The sequence below is a fragment of the Culicoides brevitarsis genome, chromosome 2, assembly GCF_036172545.1.
Source record: "Culicoides brevitarsis isolate CSIRO-B50_1 chromosome 2, AGI_CSIRO_Cbre_v1, whole genome shotgun sequence".
Lineage (NCBI taxonomy): Eukaryota > Metazoa > Arthropoda > Insecta > Diptera > Ceratopogonidae > Culicoides > Culicoides brevitarsis.
In genome coordinates this window covers 23,656,666-23,677,437 of record NC_087086.1, presented here as the reverse complement: position 1 = coordinate 23,677,437, position 20,772 = coordinate 23,656,666, and the positions used below count along the sequence as shown (strand labels likewise).

At 31.9% G+C, this 20,772-nt stretch overlaps 3 protein-coding genes across 3 annotated transcripts; all 3 read left to right on the top strand.

Moving 5' to 3' along the window:
- The first annotated feature begins 192 nt into the window (after window positions 1–192).
- LOC134829476 (beta-ureidopropionase) lies at window positions 193–2,012 on the top strand. The gene is made up of 4 exons (XM_063842553.1): window positions 193–450; window positions 518–780; window positions 846–1,258; window positions 1,576–2,012. Exons 1-4 carry the CDS (start codon window positions 347–349, stop codon window positions 1,948–1,950), a joined length of 1,155 nt encoding a protein of 384 aa, XP_063698623.1. The 5' UTR covers window positions 193–346; the 3' UTR covers window positions 1,951–2,012.
- Window positions 2,013–7,574: 5,562 nt separating this feature from the next.
- On the top strand, window positions 7,575–8,687 carry LOC134828778 (zinc finger protein 341). Its single transcript, XM_063841765.1, has one exon. The coding sequence runs from the start codon at window positions 7,575–7,577 to the stop codon at window positions 8,685–8,687; it is 1,113 nt and encodes a 370-aa protein (XP_063697835.1).
- Window positions 8,688–17,035: 8,348 nt separating this feature from the next.
- On the top strand, window positions 17,036–20,544 carry LOC134828777 (prolyl 4-hydroxylase subunit alpha-2-like). The gene is made up of 6 exons (XM_063841764.1): window positions 17,036–17,226; window positions 17,292–17,440; window positions 18,686–19,137; window positions 19,438–19,695; window positions 19,738–20,007; window positions 20,302–20,544. The coding sequence occupies exons 1-6, from the start codon at window positions 17,036–17,038 to the stop codon at window positions 20,542–20,544; spliced, it is 1,563 nt and encodes a 520-aa protein (XP_063697834.1).
- The last annotated feature ends 228 nt before the right edge of the window (window positions 20,545–20,772 follow it).

Genomic DNA, 20,772 nt, shown 5'->3' with positions numbered 1-20,772 from the left:
ATCTTGCATTCGGTCGAAATTTCTGGAGCGAACAAGTGCCCCTCAGTACTACACACCTGCTCTCTCAATTCAATTTTGTTATTATTATTACATCACAGTTATTTATCAACAAAATACATACAAACGCCGATGTAAACACACTGAGAATTTAATATCAAGTCTGAGTAAAAAATGAGAAATGCAATAAAAATATTTTTAGTTCAGTCTCAGTCGTTCTATCACGTTGGTCGCACTTTAAATTAGTTGTTGTTTCAAAGAAAGAAAAAAACTTTCTTAATTTTTTTCTTAAATACGTTTAACAAATTTGCTTAACTACTATCTTATCATTGAAAAAAAGTCCATAAACATGTCTGGATCAGCATTTACTAGTTTAGAAGAAACCTTGAAAAAGTACATTCCGACAGAGGAATTATTAGAAGTGAAGAGAGTTTTATACGGGCAATCAGAGGAGTGAGCAAAACTTTAACGACCAATTAAATTTATTTTTATAACATGTCTCTTCTGTTTGTATCACTAGAAAACCCCTGGCTCTTCCGAAAGAAGCAACGACACTCGCTCAAAAGAATAATTTTGAGATCAAAGGTTACGTGTTTGACGCGTTGCCCGAGTCAACGCGACCAGCGCGAATTGTCAAGGTAGGAGCCATCCAACATTCAATTGTGCTGCCCACATCCGCTCCAATTCTCGACCAACGAAATGCCATTTATGACAAAATTAAGACTTTGATAGACGCTGCTGGAGCCGCTGGTGTCAATGTCGTTTGTTTACAGGAAGCATGGAGTAAGTTTTGTTGCTTTTTTTTGCTAATAAATTTTTTATCTAATAAAAAAAACATATTATTTTAGCAATGCCATTTGCATTTTGCACACGTGAAAAGCATCCATGGTGTGAATTTGCCGAAGACGCTGTCACGGGTCCATCGACGCAATTTTTGCAAGTTCTCGCAAAGCAATACAACATGGTCATCATCTCACCCATTCTCGAACGAGACGAAAATCATGGAGATACGATCTGGAATACGGCCGTTGTAATTTCCAATCACGGTACATATTTGGGTAAACATCGCAAAAATCATATTCCACGAGTGGGTGATTTCAACGAGTCCACTTACTATTATGAGGGAAATACGGGTCATCCAGTGTTTGAGACAGAATTCGGAAGAATTGCCATTAATATTTGCTATGGCAGACATCATCCGCAAAATTGGATGATGTTCGGCATTAACGGAGCTGAAATCGTGTTCAATCCATCTGCAACGGTAAAAATTCGTTATTTAGATCGCTCTAAATGAAACTAAAAAATAAATATAATGCACCAATTCTAAAAAAATTACTAAAATTAGTAGTTTAACATCATTAGTAGTTTAACGTCTATGATGATCTTTTTTTTTAAATACTTAAACCTAAAATATTCTTGAATTAATTAAATTTCCAAAATTCAATACCCTTGTGATCAAAAATTGTAAACTTTTGATCAAGAATTAAGGTTTTTAATTTGAGTTTAGGATTTTTGACCTTCTTTTTTAAGTTTCATTTAGAACAAGTAGATTAATTATTTTTTTTATTATTATTGTAGATTGGAGCTCTCAGCGAACCTTTATGGGGTATTGAGGCCCGAAATGCTGCCATTGCCAACAGTTACTTCACAGTAGCAATTAATCGTGTCGGAACAGAAACTTTTCCCAACGAATTTAGTTCGGGCGATGGAAAACCTGCTCACAAAGATTTCGGTCCTTTTTATGGCTCCTCTTACGTTGCGTGTCCCGATGGAAAACGTTCTCCTGGCTTGTCGCGTGACAAGGACGGCTTGTTAGTTGCTGAAATTGACTTGAATTTGTGTCGACAAATCAAGGATCATTGGGGCTTCCGTATGACACAAAGACTTCCGTTGTATGCTGATGCACTAAATGCTGCCATTCAATTGGACTTTCAACCACAAATATTCAAGTGAAGTTATTGACGAAATAAATCGTAATGAAATTTGTGTGGAAATTTTATGATAATCAAAGCAAATTCATGCACTTCCTGAATTTTCTTCTTCTTCTTCGACCAATAATATATTTAAATTTTGTGTGATTGCAGGGAAAACATTGATTGCGAATACGACATTTGTATTTGTCCTAACAATTTCTCATGAAATGAAAAAAAATAGAAACTTTGTGATTATTACTATCTCTCAGAATCTCTTCGGGGCACATAATTTTCCGCTACACTTGTTACGACTCTATTAATCGGTAGAAAACCCAGTCATCATCATCAAAGAAATCCCACCCGAGAGACTTGAGCGATCTAAATAACCACGAAAAATTAAATGCCATATGTTGAGGGAAGTAAAAAAAACCACATGGTTATAATTTTATTGATATACTGCAACGACAACGATTCTTCTAACCACAACATCCAACCAAACCAAAATGCTTTAGAGAGAAAATCCAGATAAGCTCTGATAAAATCCGTTTAATTAATAGAACTGAGCGACATAAAGCTGCATTGGATCCAAATAAACACACATTAACAGGTGCTTAAGCATCTCTCGTATGAATAAACATAGAAAAAGTGAAATTAAAAGGGGAACAAGTTCAATATTGAATTTATTTATTGCCGGTATTTATTTTCGCAGCGTTTGTCAGTTCATCGAGGGTGACTTTTAACCAAACGCAAAATCTTTTGTATTTGCTTTTTCAAAAGAATTCTATTTTGCGTTGATGCTGATGGAAAGGAAAACGCATGTACGAATTTTTTCACATTGTTGATTCATAAAAAAGAGAAAAAAGATAAAATAACCACTACTGCATATGTTCAATTTTTAATAAAGAGACGAGTAATACGTTGGTCGATGTGCAATATGCTGAATTTTAGGTAATGAACGACTTTCGATGGTTTTGATGGCCTCAAGGAAATTTTAATTTTTCGTCTTTCAAAATTTATTTGCATAATCTGAGTGGCATATTTCCCTTGTTTCAATATTTTTTCCTTAATTTTATCGATAAACATAATTTTCATTTTCCTTACACAGACAACCCTCGTCATTGTCTCTTTGCTAACACAGTACAGATTTATGTGAATTGCAATTAACTCTACCTACCAGGACAACCACTAGACGAACGCTCTAATCTGATTGTCAAACGAAAGAAACGACAACATATGCAATCATTTTGTTACGCAGGACAAACACAAATCCGAAGGTTAAATAAATAAATGGTGAGTAATTCCATGTGCAAATATGTCTCTCACCGTCATTGTCTCATACATCATAATAATTTTAGCGGTGATTGAATGGCAATGTCGATCGATTGTCGCCTAGCAGCGTGTCCCTTCAAGCACCTTGTGGACATCGTCAAAGAAGAAAACTAAATTGACAAGAAAAAGACACTTTATCATTATCTAGTGATTATTTGCCCAAGTTACTTGTCGTACAAACTCTTTTCTTGTGATGTACCAGAGATGGAAATATCGTATTTTTTCTCAGGATCTAAATTCATTTCCCAAAATAAATAACATTTTTTTAAATCAATTTTTAATATTATAAGTAATTTTTTTAAGAAAATCTAATTTAAGCCAATTTTAATTTTTTTATTTCAATTTGACTTCAAATTAAACTTAAGTGGAATAAAAAAAACGTTTTACTTGAATTAATTATTTTTGAACAAATTTTGGATAAAAAATATTTTTTTGAACTTTTTTTTAAATATTTTCTTTGATTGTTACATTTATTTAAGTTTCAATCAAGTTGTGTTGAAAAAAAATTCCTAAAAAAAAGCTTACCACAATTTTTCCACCACTGATGTAGATTTAGTGAGATGGAAAAATTGCAATAGAAAAAGATTTAGAATTGCAGGTCACGTAATCGTAAACGGATGACCAACGTGAGAGATAATCAATTTAGAAGATTTTGTCTCGTCCTCGAAAAAGTGTTAAGAAAAGGTCACTAACCTAAACGAGTTATGTTGGCAAAATCTGACACGGACTCACATAATTACGATAAGTTACAGCTGTTACTTCTCACACAGCCGCACCAACAACTTCCCTAATTAGCATACATTAAACACAGTAATGCAAATTAATTAGGGAACAAACGCATCAAGTTATAAATCTCGTCCTAATTTTATTCATCATGTGGTACTCATTGCATAATTAAGTAGCAAATTTAACTTTTACGGTAAAGCGTCATTTAAATTTAAAAATCCGTCATTCTGTTATTTGAGTTAAGTTTTTACTGAATTCACGAAAAAATCAATTGAGCAGGTTTAATTGTTAAAGTTTTCAATCACAACATAAGAATTTTTGTATTTTTACAAACAGAAATTGAACAAAAAATAACATCGAAAATCAATAAAAAATCGAAGGTAAGAAGAAAAATGAACATAAATCAAAAATATTTTAAAATCTATTCAACTGTAATTGAAACGATAAGAAAATGAATATTTTTTGCCACTCAATCTGACGTAAAAAAATTAACGGAGGCTCAAATATTTTTGAGAATTCTTTTGAGATTTTATATTTTAGCTTTCGATAAATTTTCAAAATATGTTAATTAAACAAACATAATTTTTTGACGACGTCACTCAATGCCCTTCCCCAACACGGAAAACTGAAAACTAATTTAATTATGAGAATACTTGAATGCACTCTGATGCGATTATATTTTTGTAATATTCTTAAAGTGATTTTTCGGGGAAAGCATTAAAAATGTGCATCAAATCACATTTCATCATATTTAGTTTGTGTTATTATTAAATTATATCATTTTCATCGCTTTTAAAGGGGATTCAGTCGTTCTCTGATTCGATGACAGAAAGTAGTGCCATATTTTTCGCAAATATTTTATTAATATTTATGGTGATCGCTTTTTGTTACACTGATTTTCCATTAATTGAATTAAAAGTTGTAGGAATAAAAGTATTTGTCACTGAGGGTTCGTGTTGCAGGAAATGCAGGAACAGCTCTCGTGTATCGTTGTTTCCTCGATGTGTTGACATATTTTGGTAAACGAGGCATTTGAGAATTTTCCAGTGCATTTTTGATTAATTTTTGTTCGTTTTTTGGTAGGATTCGATCGAGGCCATCAATTGTCTCGGACGGCAGTGTTAAAAATCGGATGGAACTTAGACAAGGACGAAAATGCCTTCGAACGCCTTTCAGGTTTATTTTGTGAATTGTGACATACTGAACAAGAGCTTCACATAGAATGACATCAGACTCAATTTCTAAGCCGGATGTGGTGAAAATATCGTTCACAGTTGAGATACATGATTGAACCAACGCAGAAGATTTCAACACTCGTTCCGTGTCCTGGATGAAAATTCGTTTGCAAACGTCTTTTAATGAAGAAATGTCATACAGCTCACTGTGCTCGTAGATTTGACAAACATTTTCAACAGTTATTTTAGGATGGATGAAGTTATTAACTATTTCGCACAAGTCCGGAAGGTCGTACTTATCAGCCGCTTTATAAATATCCAGAGCTTCGTCAACAGATTCAAAGGTAACTTCTTTTAGATGAATAAAACTATGAAAAAAATCAAAAAATTTATTCCTGTTTGATGATGTTTAAGCAAAGACTCACTTGATTAATACTTTAAATGCACTTTCCTTGATATCTGTCACATAAATTATGTTTGTTTGTTCCTTTAAAGGTCCATTGAACATCGCTTCAAATACCGGGGAAGCCAAGGCAAGTAAAAATTTGTTAGCTTTCAACTCTGGTTTTAATATTTTTTGTCTTCTTTTTCGTTTAGATCGTCGTTCTGGATCAAAAACGAATGTCACATCCTTTGGAAGTAGATCGAAACTTGAGGAAAATCTTTCAAGTAGATTTTTAAACTGACTCATAACTCAAGAGTAAATTGAACTGACCGACGTAAAAATTGCAACTAAATGTTTTTGTTTAGATTTTAGTACAAGAACCACACGAACGATAATACAAAAGAAGAAGAAGATAAGATAAGATAGACAACAATTGCGTATGTAAGACAGCTGTCAGCATTTTGGTAAATCAATGTACAAAGGAATAGAAGACAATGAACTAAAACTGAATTGACGTATAAATTCCTAGAAGTAAAATTGAAAGGATAGAATCATATTTTAACACCAACGAACACAACAGCAAAGAATAAGAATTACACAAGCAGGTTTTCTCACCGTACCGTTAATACCTGCTAGAGAAATATTCTAGTTTGCATTGTTCCTGTTTATTTTCTTCCTTTGAGCACAAAATTCTAATTCCGTAAACGTGCAAAGACGCACTTAATTTATTCGTTGGAAGACAACGAGCGTCTTCAAGAACCGGTTGCAAAATAATGAATTGCGTTGCATGCTAAATTTCTCTGTAATTTGATGCATTTGATTCTTAATTAATTAGCATAGTAATGTATGCTAATTTAATGTGAAAAGTTTAGGTTAGAGGTGTGAAAGCGAAGTGTAAATCACACTTGAATAAAAATTAACCCGAGCTAAAGTTATAATAATATTTTTTGATAAAAAATAATTTATATAAAAAATGTCAAAAATAATGTTAATCATTAGAAATAAAATTTTAGTAAGACATATGATAAATATAAGGAAATCTTGTTTTTTAATCAAAATATAAAAAAATAAAAATCTGGTAAAAGATTCCAACTACAATCTTAATAATTAATAAAAAAAAGAAAGAAAAGTGAAAACTCGATGATTCACTTTAAAATTGAAAATACACTTTCTGAAATTTTTTGTTTTAACTCGATTGTTTTTTGTAAAAATCTGTAAATCTTAACATCATTTAAAGAAAAAAAGTAATAATCAAGCCATTCAATAGACTTTTTTCATTTCATTTAAATCAACAGTTATCTTTGAATGTCCTGATGTAAGTTTGCGTTTCTCGTTAAAACGCAATCGCAACTTTGATAATGGGAGGAGCGAATGTCCTTGCAGAGAATTCGAGGGGAAACGACGACAATTCTGTATTTACGACTCCCTTTGAATATGTTTTCTGATAGGATGTTTGCATGAGCATATTTTGCCTTATAAATATGCGCCAGAGTAGAACAATAGAAGAACGCAAATATGTTGGGCCATATACGGGATGCTGCGGAAAAATATCTACAGATGTGTGCTCAAAATAAAAATGAAGGGTTCGTTTGTATCTTTTCGTTTGTATGGTGGCAGCAAAACATGTTGTACATATTTTTTGCGGTATTTTAGTCATCACCGAGTACGAAGAGGGTTGGAATAAAATTGACAAAGTACATAAGGTACATGCCCGTAAGTAGGCTCATATTTGTAGAAAATTCTTTTGAAGAGGAGTAATAAAAATATAAAATGAAAATATGTGAGGGAGATGTGGCAGAAACAGAACGTCAATGTAAATTTTATTTTAATTGAGTGCGAGCGGTTGATCGAGAAAGACGTGAAAATTTGTACTCTCTCTCATTTTTTGTGGGACTATAAAATAATAAAGTGAAAGAAATTTTAATAACTGAACTAAATTAAAATTTAAAAAATCTAAAGTGACAAAATATGAACTAAAATAAAATTTAAAAATAAATTTAAAGAAAGAAGAAAAAAATATAAAAAAAAAATTAAAAGTAAAAATTAAACATGACAATGGATATCCAAACGAATCAAGTAAATAAATTATCGCCTTCTATCAAAGGCAACACTACCATCGATGCTCCTCCAAAGGCAAAAGTCAAGCGTTCATTTGACGTCGCGTTCTTGATGTTGTCTGACGACAAGAAAACCCGTCGGGAAAAGCAGTTTCGTGGGATGGAGGATACTCAAGTGCGTCCGACCGAGCTCACTGTACGTTCTGATCTCACAGTTAGACCACTTCCGCCAACGGAGTTATTAGAAGAACCTAAAATCACCAACAACAATATCTCGCCATCGAAGGTAGCAAGTGCTTACGAGGATCACATTGACGTCTCCGATGACGTTCCCTCGTCTTTTGTGCGTCTCACGAAAATTTATGACGACCCCATGTTGTCCGAGCCACCACGCAGTGCATTTTCCAAAGTGCATCACGGAACGCCAAATCATTCTCCGGTGCCACCAATGTCTCCCGAGCAGTTGAGTTGCCCATCTGCCAGTCCTCCGTCAAGTCCCTTGCATGCCTCATACTACCCCTTTATCAATGGATCCGCTTTTCAAGCAATTAATCAGTCGCACACGGGCGAAATAAATAAATTGAAACAACTCATGTATCACCAACAAGTGCAACAGCAACGACGCTCGCCACCGCAAAACACCCCCTCGCCAGACATCCAAACACCGCCAACAACCCCAAACATTCAAGCCACCTACATGGGTCGTTCGCCGCCACCGCCATACCCCTTTGCCGCCACAGCATCACCTTTTCTCGCACATCCACCGAATCCAGCGACAATTTTGTCAGCTCTCCTGCCCACAGCTATCAGTCCTTTCCAATTGACGGCACAAAATGTCTGTGCCAAATGCAACATCAGTTTTCGCATGACCAGCGATTTGGTTTATCACATGCGATCACACCACAAAAGTGAATATGCCCACGATCCGAATCGCAGAAAGCGGGAGGAGAAGCTAAAGTGCAGTGTTTGCTCGGAATCTTTCCGGGAACGTCATCACTTGACGCGACACATGACGGCACATCAGGACAAGGAAGGCGATTTGCTGGACGGAACGGCGTTGTTGGAGTTCCAAGCACGAAAGAAGCGCAACAACATGCAACATTGAATAGATTTTTAGATAAGAAAAAAAATAATTAAAGCAATGTTAAATTTTAACTTAAAGAAAAGCAAAATGATCAGTGTGATAAAAAAAAATTGTAAAGGGCGTAAAAAACTAGTCAATAAGAATAAGGGAAACCACTATTTATTACGTTAATTCTTATTATTTGTAAGTGTTTATGGATCTCATAAGTGTAATAAAATTTAAAGAAAACATTAAAATCTGTCTAAATTTCTGTTCTAATCGATATCGCCCTCAAACGCTTATTCCAGCCAATTTCCCTCTCTGACTCACTGCGCGCGACTACAATAATTGTCATTTTTAAATCAAACATATGTGCAGAAAAATGAACCTGCTCTAGTTAAATCATTTTATTTACTTTGATGACTTTCCTTATGTTTTATTCCGATTTCATGTCGACATATGGTTCAAAAAACCACGTTGGTACATCCTTTGTTCTGTTTTTCCTCTGACAGGTCGATCCGTCGTACAGCCTTTTTGATCATCTACGTGCGAGTCGTAGATACTGCGTCCCCTTGTCGTTTAGTTGCGTTGATTGCAAATATGTTTTATTTAATATTTGATGATCATCATGATTATAATCAAAAGTGCGACAACGTGCATCAAAGAGGAGAGACCAATTAATGGCTGTGGAGAGTAAAAATATACCTACCAGCATATGAACCTTAATGTGTGGTAAGATATATGATTTTGAACACATTAACATCGTTTTGATTACAGTTGCGATGCGTAATGTAATTAAGGATTGCAAAAGTGAAGCAATATGTTCTGTTTTTTTGGTAGTAGAGATGTGAGGAATGAAAATATGCATTATGGTAAAATATGGAAAGTCTTTTTTCTTGACTTCTAAATTTTGCGTTATTTCAAGCATTCTCACAGATTTTCTGTCGTATTTAAAATTATATTTTTCTTGCATACAAAACTATTTTTTTTAAGGAAGTGGAAACTTTTTGTTCTTAGCGTCGAAAATTCAATAAGGCAAAAATAAAAGTTAAAAATTTCAAGAAAATTATAATTTTTTTATAAATTAAATTTTTATTTTAAATGTTAACTTAGGTACCACAATAAAATAAATTGTTTTTTTTTTTTTTTTTTTTGCTAGAAAGGAAAATTGTTTTAACTAACGAGAATTGAAAATATTTGAGCACAAAAAACAAAAATAAAAACACTTAAAAGCTTTTCTAAGCGCTATTTTCAGACATGGAAAAAGTTTAATTTTTCCCGGGAACCAAACTCATTTCCCAAAATTATATTTACCCCAAGATAATGAAAAAAATCCTAAATTGAGTCAATTTTATACATTTTTTAAGTAATTCTACAAATTTTAATTTTCAAATTATAAAATTTTCTCATTTTTCTCTTAAAAATTCAATAATTCTTTATGATTTTTGAAAATTTCCCGGGAACGAGGTTTCCAGGTTTCCGCACTTTTTCCAGGACCGGCTATTTTATCATTTTAAATGATGAGTTAAATTTCGAACTTTTCGAAAAACTTTTTCTCATTAATTTTCTGGCTTTTAAAATTCTTACGGTGTCTTATTTACATCATTTTCGAAATAAAGAAACACCAATTCTTATACCGAGTGGTCCTATTATTTTTTTTTTAATTTTTAGAACATATTTTTTGTCCAAACAACTAAAATGCTTTTGAAGCAAAAACTTTCATAAAATTACTAAATTTTCACTTTCGTCGAAAAATGAAAATCTGACAAAAAGTTTCTCCCAAACAAAAGCAGGTTTCGAATGTCGATTTGAATATGGAAATGTCAAATTGTGGTATTTCGTTTTGTGTTGCTAGCAGAAAAATTCCAAGCGAAAAACAAAAGTTATTTATTAGGCACCATTTTACATCTTTATCGATGGAGCTTTTTTTGTGTACATTTGAATGTCAATTTATTGAATTAGAACGCACAAAAGTAAACAATGCCAAGAGATTTTCACCCATATGCAAACAAACATTAGAAAAATATGGAAATTATGTCCCGCTTTTCTGTTTTTATCTACTACGGAGAGACACAAGTGCAAAATATGTGCTGTGGCGAGTCGAGTGCCAAAACTATTGTTTGCCATTTGTTACGCCGTCAATTTCGTCTCATCTCAATAGATTTCTATTTCTACATTTTTTCGCCGATTTTCGTATGGGGAAGCACAAAAATATTGGCATAAATAATAATTCTGATGTCTTTATTGTTCCGCGCTCATTTCGAGAATAGAAAAATAATAAAAACCATTTCAAGTCATCATTTGATTATGCAAATGCGTTTATCATACGATTGAATGACTTGCTTTTATCTTTCTTTCATTTTATTTTTATGTGCGAGATGATGCGGCTTCTTCGACGAACGCAATGTTGCAGAGGAATATGGTGTCGAACTATAATAATAATCGTAAAAGTCATAAAATGTCTTCGTTTTTTTTTTGCTTGCAGTTTTCCGAGAAAACGAGAAGAAAAAATAAATTATTCAAATAAACTTATGAATTATGGGTTTCTTATAAGATGTTGAGCGGAAAGTGCCACGAATGTTGTTTGCGGGAAAGTCAATAAAGAATAATGAGAAAAGTTTTTGTATTTGAAAAATTTTCGTTTTTCTATGTTTCAAACTTCAGATGATAGTTTTAAAACAATTTTCATTAAGAATATCATTTCTCTCAAGGGACTCATTGGGCAAAATTCGTTTATTGCCATCGATCTTGATTTTTTTTTTCAGAGTCACCTGAATCATTTCTCATGTCCTACTGCAGTTAATAAAAATCATCATCATCCTTTTGCACAAAATAAATTAAAACCTACTCAATCGAAAGGGATTTTCCAAGAACTTTCATTTTGCAAGAAAATGGCATCCCACCTCTACTCTCGCCATGTAACACTTGTTTACTTCGTCCCATGATCCGCTTATGTTTTTTTAATAATAACATTTCATGCCAAAAGCTCCGCCACTCAAAACGGCCGTAATTACCAGAACAACTGATGTTTCTCGTGACTTTTAATCCTTTTTGATGAAACGAGATTTTTTTTGCATTTCGTATGAACGAATGTGTGGCGATGTTGCCTGGGCGATAACAACTGCTCAAGTGCTGTGTAAATTGTAATTTGGATTATGTAAACGGAACAAGAGCTTATGTTGTTTTGTGTTAATTGAAAAATTTTGTTATCTCGGGGATTTGTGGTGATGTGCTTTTTGAAAATATAATTCAAAATACCAAATGACAAAAATGAATCATCGAAGAAACTTCAATATTTTTTCCTTTGTGGGAAAATATGTTTCATTTATTTTTTGCTTGCTACCGCAACAAATTACTGCCACATACATCTATTTAGTCCTCGTTAACTTTTACAACGACACACTTCAAAATTATTTCCGTACCGATTTCTACTGGAGCAGTTAAATGTTAACATTCTGATGCATGCCAAATCAATTTGTCTCGATTTCAGTGAAATGTAATGAAGTGACTTGATCAACGTAAATATTCTCATGGGAGAGCGTTTTATGCTTGCTAAAAGGAGGTGCTGTCGTTGCAATGGTTGGGGTGCAAATCATAAATATTTTGTTCGCACAAACGACAGAACATTAAGCACAATTTTTTAAAGGAGACGGAAAAAATTTTTGTACAACTCAATTTACCAACAAAGATGACTAGGGGTGGTAAAACTAGTAGGATCTTCTACAGATTTTGATTGTTCTTTTTCGTCACTAAAAAGTTCTAATTGTTCTAAAAAATAAAATCATTTACACCAAAATTTTCTGCTCTGAATAAATAAATAGTTAATTTTTTTATTTAATTTTTACCTAAAAGGTACTAAATTTATTTGTAAACTCGCAATTTAATCAAAAATCGATTTAAAAATCATAAATACTTAAAAACGGTTAAAACTGGTTTTGAAAAATTAATTTAAAGTTTCTTCGATTTTTTACACAAAAATTATTTTTCAAAATTTTGACATTAATTTTTGTACAAAATTATCGAAATATTTTAGAATTTCCTTGATTTTTTTTAAATAAAAAAAAATAAAAATTTTACCACCCCTTGCCGCACAATTCAAACCAAACCAACAAAAATAAATCTTGTTAAAGAAACACGCGAAACAAATTTTATAAAGCAAGCGGAACAAATTACACCTTATTTCCTTTTATGAGTCGTCAATATTCCCTGACTCTTGTTTTATTTCGTTTTTCTCTCCATAGCGATTCCTTGTTGTCTATTTATGGTTTTCAATCCATCTACCAAATAATCCTGTCGCACATTTAGATGTGATAACGAGCTGTCGAAGGGGAGGAAATTGTTAAACAAAGCATGTGCTGACTCCTCTTTATCAGTTTAAAATGTTGAACAGTGAGAGTTGTCGATATGCTATCATTTTAATTTTATTTGTAATGAATGAATGATTCTTGTGAGAAATCCTCGGAGTTTTCATAATCTTCTCAATATAACTTTTTTTTTTGTTATGAACAACAAAAAAATCATTGACCTGCCTTTTAAAACAACAACTTTTTATTTGTTAAACTTATGCAAAATCAAATAATTTGAATAAAAAATAAATTTGCAAAACAATGAAAGGCTCTTAATCACTTTTTAACGTATTTTACATAAGCATTATATGAATTAATATAACAACGAATCATATTATGATTAATTGTTGTTTCACAAAGTGGAACAAATAATTATTTTTTAAACATTTTTCTCTATTTACTTCCTCCTATCATCAATATCGTGTGTTTGCTTACCTGGTACGAAAGATGTTTGCGGTTCGTTATGGATGTTTAATTGTTATTATTTCCTAGTCTAGTGAAGAAATACATTTTTTGTTGATAAATATTCATGCAATTTTTGTTTACTTTCCAATACGAGTGAACATGATGGATTTTGCTACTAAAAATAAATTTACCATATTTTACATCCATTAAAATCATCTTGTTAAAAGTTGCTTTTTAAAAACCGCCCATATAAAATAAACAACCTGTTAAACAAATTTCCAATAAAACAACAACAAAATCAGAGGTTAATCTGTAATTCATACTTGGACCATCTGTGCATATTTTTTAGCTTTTAACCAACATTAATACACTTTTTCAATCATTTATTCATTTCTACTTTTCTATTGTTCGACAGGAATTTAATAGTCATAAGGGCATCTATAAAAACCCAAAAGGATTGCGTAATAGAGTCAACTCACATTTAGACGCGTATGGTTTTTGTTGTTGTTCATCTCGATGCAAGTAGCTTCACTTATGTTCAGTGCAAAAAAAAATCAGAAGCGAATAAAAATTACAACAATGGTAAATATTTTTTTAAAGACTCTTCGACCTTTTACGCTCTTTTTGAGAGTATACTTGTAAATGTACGTAAAAAAATCAGAAGGGTAAGTATCCCTCATTTTCATATATAGAAATATGTTTCATTTAATTCCTTTTCATATTTCAAAATTTATGATCGCGCGCATGCAGAAAATGATAACACTTGTGTAAGAGTACTCATACGATTTGAAATCCATTAACGAGATCATCATAAACGGCAAGCACACACATTAGGTTAATGATGTTTTCCACTTGCACCGTACACTTCTAATCAAATTACAATTCCATTTGATTAGATTATAAAAAGTTCCTCCAAATGTTGGATATTTAATACTTTTATGAGTTAATATCTAGAAAAAAAAAGAGAAAGGATCAGGATTAGAAAGGGATTATTTTAAAAATCTTGGATGTTTATCGACATTTCAAAATTACCGAGATTTCACACTCAAAACCATCCATGCCCCAATTCCCTTCATGCTCACTGAATCCACGCAATTTTTACTGCTGCAAGACTAGACGAACGAAATGAGACAATTTTGTTGTTGTTTATTTGCAATCATGTTTTGTTTTTCAAAATTGTGTGAAAAATCAAAATTATTTTTTTTGTCTTGGAACTAAACGGTCTACGTGACTTTTTAAACGTGTCTAATAAGTTAATTTTGGAAAGCAACAGGTACCTTTTTGACAGAGATTATGTAATGAAAAATTATGTTTTTTTCCATTTAAAAATTATTTTCGCTACTTTGAGATTTGCTAATGAGCTTTAGTTGTTTTCATGCTTCTTGTGAGTCAATTAAGAGTTGTTGACTAACTTTTATTTTATTTGTTGCAATTTCTTGTGCACTTTGTATTAAAGTGTAATTAAAATAAATGACTTTAAAAATAATAATTTTTGATTTTTACGTATTTTGAATTTTTTTTAGCTTAAATTGATTTCGTTTTTCACCTCATGTTTTTTTATGATTTTAACAAAAACTGGAATCTTTTAAGTTTCTCAATAAATATAAATGTCAAAAATTTTCCCATTTTGCACCAACTTTTTCCTCCAGACAAAGTAAAAAAGTGAAAAAAAAAAATAAATCGATTAAAAGATTTTAATTTAATGATTTTTCAGAATTTTTAATGAAATTCAATGTTGTAAGATTTAAGAATTTAAATAAAGTTAAATAACTTCTTTATTAATCTATCAATTATTATGAAAATCAACTTTCATATTACAGTTAATTTATGCATCTCGTGTAATAAGCTATGAATAAAATTCAAGATTAACTGTCACTCTACCGCACAACATTCAAACCCAAGTACCGGATCAACATTCACTCAATCTTTGTACTTAAAATGCACGAGTTCACCATCACGTCCAAAGTGACGAACAAAATTGTGTGTTAAGGTCTGCATGCTCTACTAAGTTCAAAAGTTTAAAATTTTAAATAGTTTTACCTCCACCAAATCTTCAATTGATTGTAGAAAATTCACGTAAATTTTTATTTAAAAGTAACTAGACAAAAGAAACGATGTGACAGAAATTGCACTCCATTCCAGAAACTGCATTCGCAAACAAATGTAGCAAAATCGTGTCTTACTTTACCTTCAAAACGAAAAAAAAATAGTCATTCACTCTAACGATTCGATTCAATTATTTTATTTGTTACAACGTACTCACTCAGGTAATGAAATGAAAATGTTACTTTTTTCACTTATTGAGCACTTCGTACATGAATACATGAGACGGTTGGCAAGGCATTACATAACCAAATTTTTCTCTTTCATTTCATTTCATTCCAATCCATTTCTCTTGTATTTGTAGCCGCGTTATTTAACTTCTCTTCGTGTATTGAAGTATCTCCTCGATGTATACACATTGCACTTATTTCAGCACTTATAATTTTTATTTATTATTACACAACTTAACGAACAATGTCTTTGAACTTACTTTCTTACTGCACATGTTGTATTGAATTCACATTCATTTACGGGAAGAAATATCTCGAATGTGTGTCGTGGGTAATTAAAATTATTATCGAAGGGAAATGTCAAATATGTAATTTTAATTATGAAATTAGGAAAATATGTAACAATTTATTTAGTTGACGGAACGGAAAATTTTTCTCTAAATTAATTTTTTTTAAATAAAGAAAAATTCGGACACAATCTGTTCTCGACCCAGAAAAACACAAAAAAAATCCAAAATCATGAATTGCAAATTTTTGTATTATTTTTTCCAAGTCGGCATGGAAAAAATATGGAAAACCAGACAGTTATTGCCCGGAAAATAGAAACAAAAATGGTATCTAACATATTTTTTTTCTTGCCGTGAATTTTATTATTTTTTAGCAGTCCAGCAATTCGCAGACGAAAAAAAAACAATAAAATTTATGTTTTGAACAGGGAACAAGAGATACAGAAAAGAGTCGCATATGCTGGCAGCTAGAAAAAAGTCTGCTATTTCTCCAAAAAATTATGATAAATTGTCTTATTGTGCAGATTTTTCGTGTTTAATATTTGTATTGTTTTTGGTTTTTTTATGGCTTCTAAACTATGTTTGTTTACAACACAGCAACGTTCGCGAATGAATGTCGCCCGTATGTATCGTACAGCTAAAATTCAGTAAAAAAGAGAGAGAGCACGAGTACTTACTTAAATTACATGACTTAAAGCATTACCAACATACCGTTAAGCCAAGTCTCTCATTTTTTGGTTTTCGTTGCTGGTTATTATGAGACTTTATGCGCGTTTTTCGAGCACACGGTTTTTAAAAGCGAAAGTGTTTGGACGTGTTTCAGTTTTATTGTACATTGTTATTACGAGACTGTTACAATAAAGTTTTAATTTTCATATTAATATTGCACGTCGTCGTCGTGGTCGGTGTTGTTTACTATGAATTAAGAGAAAGAAATTGAAGCGTAACCTAATCAGTGTGGAGTACCTGCACAGTGAAATTTAAAAAAAGTAGCATTAAAATTAAGAGCAACACTTTTGGTCAGTGATGTTTTTACCTTCGAACAGTTGATTTGAATAAACAATAATAAAATCAACATAATGAGATCGATTTTTGGCTACGGATTACTTCTACTTCAATGTTTCGTCGTGTTTGTAAACAGCGAAATCAAAGGAGATTTATTCTCCTCACGAGAAGCCCTTATAGAATTGTACAAAAGTGAAAATATTTGCATGGGTCTGCTACAGACTTACATGGAAGAAAACAATGTAGAGCACGAATATTTACAAAAGTGAGATTTTTTTACTGATTCTTAAGCATGATTGAAAATGTTTCAAATTAAATGTTTGTTTTTAGAACACTGTTTGAATTTGAAACAGCTCAGTGGAAAGCACTGAATGATCCCATTGAATACTTGTCGAATCCAGTGAATGCTTATATGTTAATCAAGCGCCTCGCATCAGATTGGCCGATTGTAATGGAAATAACGGACAACTTGAATGGAGGTAAGATTTGAAAGTGGAGAAATAAGAAAAAAAAGTGAATGTATGTGACATAAATAAGGACTGAGATTACAATATATTAAAAAAAATATAAAGTAAAAAAAATGGAAAGTTACCAAAAGTGATCAAAGTGACAAAATGAGGTTATAAAGTTATGGGATAAATCATGTATGTAAAAAATAAATTACTAAGATGCAATGGTTAAAATTAAGTCAAAACTCGTGCATCGATCCCTACTTACTGATGGAGATAATAATATTCGAGTGTTATTACACCCACGTAATTGAATTAAACATATATGATAAACACAGAAAAGATTGTTAACCTTTGTAGAAAGACATGAAAATTGACATAAACATGCAACATTGACTAAAAATATTAAAACAGTGAAAAAATTCAATTAAAAGAATTGTTCGTAAAATAAGTGTGACTTGCAAAATTTAAAATAATTTCAATAATAAATCAATCAATTTTCTGATTTTGTCATGCTTTCTATTAAAATATAATAACTTCTTTTCAAACATCATCATTGTGAAAATGTAAACGAAATAGTTGATTTAAAACAAGTAAAAAATGAAACTATAAAAATAGGAATATTAACTTTAACATCTCAATAACCCGATTTTTAGACATATGAATTATTAGAACATTTTAATCAATTAAATATATAAACAATTTATTTTAAAACAAATTTTCCATGAAAATTGGCCATTTTGCACACCTGGCCTTCAATTTAGGCGAAAATTTCGAAAATTGAAGAAATAGCATATTCTCAAAGTTTGGAGATTTTAGAGAATTTTTGAAGAAAAGTTAGGTCAACAATCATTTTAAAGTTTAGGAAAGAAGGAAAATTTTCCAACAGCAATCAATCATCAATAAATTTCGATCGCATTTGTCATAAGTTTTACAATTTTTTAGCAAATATTTGCTTTAAGAAATCTAAAAATCTTTTTTGATCAACAAATATTTGTCTTAAAAAATTTTCAGAGGGATTTTTAATAGTTATTAAAATTTGTCTATTTTTTTCGAAAATTTTTACTTCTTTCTAACACTTTACATTTAAAATGAATTTTGACGTGACTACCTTATTTCAAAAAATTCCCTTATATCCTCAAATTTTGATTTATCAACAGTTTGTCGAATTGCTGGCCAGGTGCAGAAAATGCACAATTAATCCAAAAATTGACGTTAAAAGCAATTAAACAACTATTCTTAGAATATTTTTTCTTCTATTTTTCTATTTCATAGCCCTCAAGAAGGAAGAAGATTTCTCTCTTCCCCTCGAATCAGATGTACAATCAGCGGTGCTGTCATTAGAACGCCTTCAAAATACCTACAACTTATCGGCATCTGATTTAAAAGTCCTCAAAATCAACGGTATCCAATACGACGGAATCGCAATGAAAGCAATGGACTGCTACGAGATCGGTCGTCAGCTGTACGGCAACGGTCACTTTGGTCGCGCTGCTGAATGGTTCGAAGAAACTTTGGAAGAAATTGGGGAAATGCACTACTTGATCAACACTCTTTACTACTTGGCGTACTCCTATTACAAAACTGGATACAAACAGGAGGCAGCTGATAGATTCAAACTACTTTCCGAAATTATTGAAGTAAACAGCAATAGCACAGAACTAATTTATAAATATAGAGAACAAATTAAAAGTATGAGAACGATGCAGTCAACTTACGATCCAATGGTAAGTAGGAACATAATTGTGAAAGTTATGAAGATGTAATGTTGTAACAATAAAAAAAAATATTACTCACCTAGTTGTCCATGTACCGTGGGAAAATTAACGGCATTTCCTATTTTTTATCTGTAAAAAACGCACTAATTAATACATTTGAATTATTCATCACCAGACATTTACGACTAGCAAATGTCACTTTTGTTTTTATTTTAAGCCCATAAAATTATGAGAAGGTCACTGAAACAAAACGATGAATGAATTGGTCTTAATTAATTCCATCTTTATCTCTTTCTGACATTGTAACAGGTAGATGAATGGAATCCCGACATAAAATACTATCGGAAGCTTTGTCGTGGCGAGGAACTTCGAACGCCACAGCAAACGAAACATCTTAGCTGCCGTTATGTGCACGATCATTCGCCATTCCTAAAAATTGCTCCTCTTAAGTTAGAAGTCCTCAATGAAGTTCCATACATTGCTCAATATTACGATGTCATTTACGACAACGAAATTGCGGAATTGAAGCAGCTGGCAATGCCAAATGTAAGTTTTTATTGTTTTTCTGTGAAAAAAAATAGTTGAAATACATAAAGAAATATTTTACAGCTCACAGCATCCGCTGTCTACAATGACGGTGCCTATGAACGTCTAAGTTCTCGCATTTCTAAAATTCAGTGGTTGCTCGATGAAGCAAGTCCTGTCATCAAACGTCTTAGTCAACGGGTGGAGGACATGACACATCTGAGTGCTGAATATTCCGAGCCACTTCAAATTGCCAGTTACGGCATTGGTGGTCACTACATTCCACATTACGACTGGTTCGGATATCGGAGGGACGTGCCAGAACGTGATCGGATTGCTACGTTAATGTTTTATGTAAGAAAAATTTGTTTACTTATAGAAATTAAGGAAAATGTAGTAATCGAAAATCCATTTCCTAATTTTTTGGAAATCATAATCAGAAAAATTTCGGCAAAAATTCGTTTGAAAAAAATTAATTCAATATTTTACCAACTTTAATTTTTTTGTAAAAAATGTACAGTTTTGTAAAAAAAATATTCATTTCTCTAATTTTCAAATATAATTTACAAAAAAAAAAAATGTTACTCTTAAAAATTTTAAAGAAACTTGAATTTTACGACTGAAATTCTCTTTTATTCTTTTTTATAGATGAGTGACGTTGAACAAGGAGGAGGCACAGCATTTACTCGTGCCCATGTTTTAGTAAGACCTGTGAAGGGAAGCGCTGCTTTCTGGTACAATTTGTATAAAGATGGCGAAGGTGATGAAACAACGTTCCATGGAGCTTGCCCGGTGCTAGTGGGTCAAAAGTGGGCAGCGAATAAGTGGTTGCACGAGTATGGCAATGAATATAAGCGAAAATGTGATTTAAAACAAGATTCCTTGTTGTGACAGTATTTTAAGTGACAGAGAATTTTATTTTTTAAAAGTATACTTACTTATATTAAGTTACCGACAAATAAATGCCAAAAGCCTATTTTATTTTATGTAAGAAAGTAATTTTTGCGATAACATTACAATCTTATAAAGACATAAATTTATTATTTCAATCCTTTCTCTGCATATCAATTACCTCTAATGAAGTCTCAGCGAGAACAAGAAAAAATTGTAAATCAAAAT